The sequence below is a fragment of the Trichechus manatus genome, unplaced genomic scaffold (assembly GCF_000243295.1).
Source record: "Trichechus manatus latirostris isolate Lorelei unplaced genomic scaffold, TriManLat1.0 scaffold00296, whole genome shotgun sequence".
Classification (NCBI taxonomy): Eukaryota; Metazoa; Chordata; class Mammalia; order Sirenia; family Trichechidae; genus Trichechus; species Trichechus manatus.
In genome coordinates, this window is record NW_004444232.1 from 23,904 (window position 1) to 31,638 (window position 7,735).

At 35.7% G+C, this 7,735-nt stretch overlaps 1 protein-coding gene across 1 annotated transcript in view; it reads left to right on the top strand.

Annotated features, from left to right (window-relative positions):
* KLHL8 (kelch like family member 8) overlaps positions 1 to 7,735 on the top strand; it is a 50,094-nt gene that overhangs the window by 23,029 nt on the left and 19,330 nt on the right. The window contains exons 3-5 of the mRNA XM_004390404.2: positions 3 to 551; positions 2,351 to 2,537; positions 7,358 to 7,501. Of these exons, the coding sequence (XP_004390461.1) occupies positions 3 to 551; positions 2,351 to 2,537; positions 7,358 to 7,501 (880 nt within the window). The remainder of the gene's footprint in view (positions 1 to 2; positions 552 to 2,350; positions 2,538 to 7,357; positions 7,502 to 7,735) is intronic.

The window sequence follows — 7,735 nt, forward strand, 5'->3', positions numbered from 1 at the left end:
AGGTTGGCTCAAAGCTGATCTCTTGTCACAAGCTAGTATTGGCTTGTGTTATTCCCTACTTCAGAGCCATGTTTCTCTCTGAAATGGCTGAAGCCAAGCAAACGCTTATTGAGATCAGAGATTTTGATGGTGATGCAATAGAAGACTTGGTAAAGTTTGTCTATTCTTCCCGGCTTACTTTGACTGTTGACAATGTCCAGCCTCTCTTATATGCAGCCTGTATTCTGCAGGTTGAACTGGTAGCTAGAGCTTGTTGTGAATACATGAAGTTACACTTTCATCCCTCTAATTGCCTGGCAGTAAGAGCCTTTGCAGAAAATCACAATCGAATAGACTTAATGGACATGGCGGATCAGTATGCCTGTGAGCATTTTACTGAAGTGGTGGAGTGTGAAGACTTTGTAAGTGTGTCACCCCAGCACCTCCATAAGCTTTTGTCTTCCAGTGATTTAAATATTGAGAATGAAAAGCAGGTCTATAGTGCTGCCATCAAGTGGCTTCTTGCTAATCCTCAGCATCATTCCAAATGGTTGGATGAAACACTTGCACAGGTAGGGGCTGAAATAAGATTGTGTATAGAAATGAAGTGATACAGAAGCAAACCACCATGTTTCATTTATTAGGAAAAGTATCGATTATCAGAAGGAATATAGAAATCATTGATATAAGACTGATGCAAATGGCCTTGACTCTCTTATTCACTCGCTATACTATTTAAGATGTCTGAATTTGTATATTTGAATTAGAAATAATCTGCTTTCCAATATGAATATTTAAAATATTCTTTTGAGATAGCTCAGGATACCTTGAGTTAGCTAAATCACCACTTTGATATCTTTTCTTAGAAAAATGAAGCTTTTAATGTAGTAATGAATATTTTACTTATGCTAATAGAAAATGATTCTGAGGAAATAGCTCTAAATTAATATAATTTATAACTTAATTGTTTTATAATGAAATTTCTAAATTTTACTGAAATTATTTGGCTAATCAAGGTACATTTATTCCTAATGCACATATATTTATTCTGGAAAGAATCACAAGACATGGTAATAGTTACTTTTGGGGAAAAGGACAAAAAAGGAGAAATGAGACTTTAGCTCTCCATTTTCTTCCTTTCTCCATAGTTTGACTTGTCTAACCTCAGAAATGTGTTGCTTTATTATTTATTTATTTTTTACTGTTAACAGGGGTTACTTGCATAGGGAGATAATAAATAGGCCCTTTAAAACTGGTGCTTTGGTTTTAATTTTCCTTTCTTTTCTCCTTGACCCCCCCTCCCCCCCATTTCTCTCCTCATTTCTGAGAAGTAGAATGAAGCTACTTAAAAGAGGATTGTTTTTGTTTTGTTTTGCAAATTTAAATGCTTTGTTAAAACATGCTTGATAGAAGCACTTGGTGGTAATAATTATGCTAATTATTTTATAGTGTTAAATTTCTGAATAGCATTATCACAAATTTTAGCAAACAAATATTACGAAGAATAAAGTTGCTTATAATTACCAGTGTTCTCATTGTAGATATTTGTAGACAAATGAAGCAAACCTATTTAAAGTGTGATTATAATGAGACTGATATTTTTTCAAGCACATGTAACAATATTTATGCATTCAAATGAGCATCTAACTCCAGAACACTTTCAGGATTTCTGTCTTAGAATTACTTTGAAAATAAGTTTGTCAGCAAAAACAGGTTTCATTATCTTGCAGCTATATCTTATTTTGTGTGTATGTGTGCGTGCTTTTAACTGAAAAATAGTTTTACATACTTTGACCATCCCCTCCAATCCACTGGAAAATCAATGCATGTTTACGAGAAGAATGGTGGGTGCCTCTACTGAAAGAGGGGCTATATCGCTGAGTTAGTTTATAGGTTTCATAGGTTATTGATTTAGAGAAAACAGCATTTATTTGTTCAGGTATGAATGCGTATTTAAGTAAGAAATAAATCACATTTCTATATGTTAAATCTTAGCCTAAAAAAGCAAAAGAACAAAGCACAACAATTTTGTTTTGATTGTGTCTTTAGCAATAAAGAGGCCCTTGTGATTATATCAGTACCATTTTTGGAAGTGAGCAAGTAATTTGAATGCAGATATAAATTATTCAGTCTATTTAAATCTGAATTCAAAACAGGAAGGCTATATTAATTTAACATATAGTCTGATTTCATTAGTGCAGACCAGTACTGGAAATTGCTTAGAACTTGGCACACTGAATTTCAGTTTCTATGCTGAAAAGGCTTTATGAAGTAAATGAATTTCAAAAAGAGAACGTAATGCAGTGAAAGTGGTGAATAAGCTATCCAGTTACAACTTAAATTTTATATCTGTAACTATTCATGATCTTAGGTTCGCCTGCCGTTGTTGCCAGTTGACTTTCTCATGGGTGTTGTGGCAAAAGAACAGGTTGTCAAACAAAATCTAAAATGTAGAGATTTATTGGATGAAGCAAGAAATTACCACCTTCACTTGAGTAGCAGAGCAGTACCTGACTTTGAATATTCCATTCGGACTACACCAAGAAAGCATACTGCTGGTAATTAAATTATTCATTTTATCAGCTCTGCTGGAAGGATCTTTGTTGTATTCGAGAGTTGGTTATGAATTTCCAGACTTAATTGTAAGATAATTAGTATTGGATTGCTTTAAAGTAATCATGGAAAAAATAAGGTTATATACATATTCATAATTCTTACTGTACATGATTTAGTTTTAGTGATAAACCTATTTTTATAAAAGTCACAAGTCCTATACACACTGAAGAGCCTACTGAAATATTTTTTCCTTTGACGTCTTCCCTGATTCTCCTAAGCAGAATTAGCTCATCTAATATTTGTGCTTTTAGAGCACTTTGTTTGCACTTATTTTACCATGTTGGCCTTTATATTGTATTCTAATTTACTTATATGACATGTTTTGAGCTCTTCAAAGACAGATAAGTACCTTATTTAGGTTTATATCCCTAGTGCCAAGTATGGAGCTTGACACATAATACATGCTTAAATATTTGTTTTTGCATTAGATAGACACTTAATATATCTAACATTTGTGTAGTGGAACATATTAGACTCTTAGAATGTAGTGTCTGTGTTTTAGGAGGCATGCGGTTTCACCTTTATTTGCCACAATTTTCAAACTTTGCATTTTCCCAAGAAAATATTTCATGTTCACTTATATTCTTAATATGCATAAAGAGTAATTCACACAAACTCTAAAATACAGTGCCATATTGCCCTATTTTAGGAGGAGTAATTTGATATGAAAGAGATTCCCATCTTCTGTAAACCCTGCTTGTTTATTTACTTGGTCTAAAGCCAAAAGGAAAGTTATTAGGGTAGGTCCAGGAATCAGAAAGAAGTGAAGATAGGTAGAGAACATATTTGAGGGATGAGAGAAAATAAATAAGGTTCAGGAATTCAGGAAGAAGTATTCTACATTTGCTGTTACCTAATACAGAGTTAGGAGCCTGGTGGTGAAATAGTTAAGTGCTCAGCTGCTAACTGAAAGGTCAGGGGTTCAAATCCACCATCGATTGATTCTGCGGGAGAAAGACCTGGTGATCTGCTTCCATAAAGATTACAGCCTAGGAAACTATGGGGCAGTTCTACTCTGTCCTATATGGTCTCTATGAGCTGGAATCAACTCAACAGTACACAACAACAACAACAATATTAAGTTATCAAATAAAGAAGTCTATGGAATAGCCTGAAAACAACCACCAAAAACATACTTGGTTATGAACAGAATGGGATTTTATTAAGGTAATATAGTTAAAGAAAGTTTGAAAGTCATACCAAAAAAACAAACCTGTTGTGGTTGAGTCAGTTCTGACTCATAATGACCCTATAGGACAGAACAGCCCCATAGGGTTTCCAAGGCTGTGAATCTTTCAGACTGCCACATCTTTCTCCCCGCGGAGTGGCTGGTGGGTTTGAACCACTGACCTTTCAGTCAGCAGCCTGTGTGCTTGTCCACTGCACCACCAGGGCTCCTTTTGAAAGTCATAGACCTGCCTAAAAAAAGTAGTTCTTCTAAATAATTTGTTTAGCATGAAAATTATTTATTTATTCTCCTTTTTTATAGGTTGATGTGAAGAATTAAATTTTTTTGAAGTATAGATGTTTTTTAGTTGTGAATCCTGTTTTAGGAAGTCAAGGTATTTGATGAAATTCATCTTCAAATTCATATTTGAATTTAAACTACATCTTCTCAGCCCTGGTTATATGCCAGACATACATAAGACACTAATATATATAATCTCTTATATAATTACAAGAAGCTTATGAAGTAGCTTTTACTGAAGGGTTCCACCATCGTGATGAGACGTTGATGGTGTTATTTCATTTTATGGATGAAGAGACTTAAGAACCAGATAAGTTGTTAAAAGCGTGTCCAAAGCTATACAGATGATAAATAGCAGAGAAAGGATTTGCATCCTAATTTTTTTGCTTCAATTTTAGTTTGTCTTTTTCCCTTCCATGTTGTCTTAGTCATCTAGTGCTGCTGTAACAGAAATACGAGTGGATGGTTTTAACAAAGAGGAGTTTATTTCCTCACAGTTAAAGTAGGCTAAAAGTCCAAATTCAGGGTGTTAGCTCCAGGGGAAGGCTTTTTCTCTCTGTCGGCCTTCTTCTCTTCAGACTAGGAGCTTCTCTGCGCAGGGACCCTGGTCCAAAGGACGTGCTCTGCTCCCGGCACTGCTTTCTTGATACTATGAGGTCCCCTGGTCTCACTGCCCACTTCTGTCTTTTATATCTCAAGAGATTGCCTCAGGACACAAGCCAGTCTTGTAAACTGAGTCCTGCCTCACTAACACAACTGCTGCCCATCCTCCCTCATTAATAGCATAGAGGCAGGATTTACCACTCATGGGAAAATCACACAATACTGGGAATCGTGGCCCAGCCAAATTGATACACGCATTTTTTGGGGGACATAATTAAATCCATGACACGTCATGTTCATAGGTGACCTACATACTTTAAATACTCATTTCTACATAAAGAAAATCCAGTCAATGATTAGGATTACATTCCGGGATTGTGGTCCCAGCTGTGTTATTAAATCTGTAATTTGAGGCAAATTTCCTTCTTTTTTTTTAAATAATTTACTTGATTTTTGTTGTTGTTAATATACACAGCAGAACATACATCAATTCAACAGTTTCTACCTATACAATTCAGTGACACTGATTACATTTTTCGAGTTGTGCAACCATTCTTACCCTCCCTGTCTGAGTTGCTCTTCCTCCATTAACATAAACTCACTGCCCCGTAAATTTCCTATCTAATCTTTCGAGTTGCTGTTGTGAGTTTGAACTCATATAGATAGATCTTAAAAGAGAACAATGCTCAGGGCAGACATTCTTTACCAGTTAAGCAAAACTATTGTTTGGTTTTAAGACTTCAGGAGATATTTTTGTTTAAGGTTTAAGGATTAAAGATTACCTCAGGGCAATAGTCTCAGGGGTTCATCTAGCCTTCGTGGATTCAAAAAGTCTGGATTCCATGAAAATTTGAAATTCTGTTCTGCTTTTCCCCCTTTTGATCAGAATTCTATGGAATCTTTGATCAAGCTGTTCAGAGTGGTAGCCAGGCACCATCCAGTTCTTCTGATCTCATAGTAAAGGGGGCAGTTGTTCTTGGAGACAGTTAGTGGGGCAAATTTCTAATCTCTCAAGGCTTCAGTTTGTTTGAAGTCAGTTTGGGGCTACATGATCTTTAAATTCTCTTCCAACTTTAAATTTCTTTGACTTAAAATATTGAATTAGCTGGAAAAGATAACACAAGCAGTTCCATTCATTCATTTCTGCAGTCATTCAGCAAACATTTATTAATTGCCTATCACATGCCAGGCTGTGGGGTAGGTACTAGGAATGCAAACATGAATTGACTATAACCAGCCCTGTTTGGGGAAGACTTGCAGTCTGGTCTAGGGAAATATACATGTGAATAAATGAATTCAGTAAAATATTACAAGTGCTTTGATATAATCATAAAGGATAGTGGGCAGCACAAAGAATGGTTGGTTATTTTTACCATGGAGGGGTCAGAGAAAATTTTATAGAGAAAGTGAACCCCAGTCACAGTTTTGAACAATGAAAAGAGGCAGAAGATTGGATTAGATCCTGGAAGGCTTTTATGCTGTGCTAAGGCTTTGTCCTGTAGGGCAGCAGTTCTCAAAGTGTGACTCACCAACATCAGCATTCACTTGGGATCTTGTTAGAAATTCTCAGACTATACCCCAAACTTACTGAATCAGAACTCTAGGGGTCAGGCCCAGCAATCTTCTTTAAACCCTCTTTGGTGATTCTAAACCATGCTAAAGTTTTTTGTTGTTTTATTGTGGTAAAATATATATAATATAAAATCTACCATTTTGACCATTTTTTAGTGGAATTTGCTAAAGTTTTTGAGAACTACTAATGCAGGTAATGGAGCCCTGGTGGTGGAACAGGACTAAGAGCTCAGGCTGCTAAACAGGAGGTCGGCAGTTCAAATCCACCAGCCACTCCTTGGAAACCCCATGGGGCAGTTCTGCTCTGTCCTTTAGGGTCACTATGAGTCAGAATTGACTCAACACCAATGGGGTTTTTTTTTTTTTGGCAGTTTAATGTAGATAATGGAAAGCTGTTGAAAGAGCCTTTTAGTTAGTTACACTAATAACAGCATGAAACATGAATTTGAAAGCAAAACCATTAAGTGATAAGAGAGAACAGGGTTCTGCAGTGGATGAGTAAACCTGATGTGGGCTTGAACTAAGGCATTGACAGTGGGAATAGAGAGGGAGAGATAGGACCCTTGAGGGAAAGAAGAGGTGGTTTAGATAGGCGAGGAGGGGAAGATGAATTTATTTTTGAACATGTTGAGTTTGAGGTGCCTGTGGGATATTAAGAGGAAATGTGGCTTAGAAATGTAGATAGGAAGGAACTTTTCTAGTGTGAGCATGAAGTTTGTGAGAAGCGGGCTAAGAACGGAACATGGAAAACATTAGGGAGAAGGAGGGAAATGATGACACAAAAGGAGACGTTTGTATTACAGAATTCTATTGGATTTTGTAATGACCTTAGCAAGAGCAATTTTACAGAGTGGGTGAGGGGGCATAAACCATATTGTAATGAAATGTTAGCAAGCAGAGATAACTAATGTACTTTATTATTTGAGAAGTTCAAATAGGGAGAAAGAAGATTAGATTACATTTTCCAGTAACATAACCACATTGAATGCTGTCCAAATAATGTGTCTTTTTTCTTTGTCATTAATCAAAATTTTTATTTCCTAAATATTTTTCTACCTTAATTTAAAAAAATATATTATCAGTGATTTTGATCTCTCCATTTTGTGGCTTTATCTTTAGGTGTGCTGTTTTGTGTAGGTGGTCGAGGTGGATCTGGTGACCCCTTTCGCAGTATTGAATGCTATTCTATCAACAAAAACAGTTGGTTCTTTGGACCAGAAATGAATAGCCGAAGGCGCCATGTGGGTGTGATCTCTGTGGAAGGTAGATACACTATTGTTTTAAATCACATTATATTATCATAATCTCCAATATTTGAACATTGAGAATTCCTTTCTTTATATAAGAAAATTGCTAAATTATAAAATATTTTTCAACATATCAGTAAAATATTTGTATACTGATTATTGTTCAGTGTATAATCTATTGCATATAGGTGCATAATGTGGAGATGACTAAGGGAAAAAGGGGGTAAAGAGTTAACTATTCTGAATTATA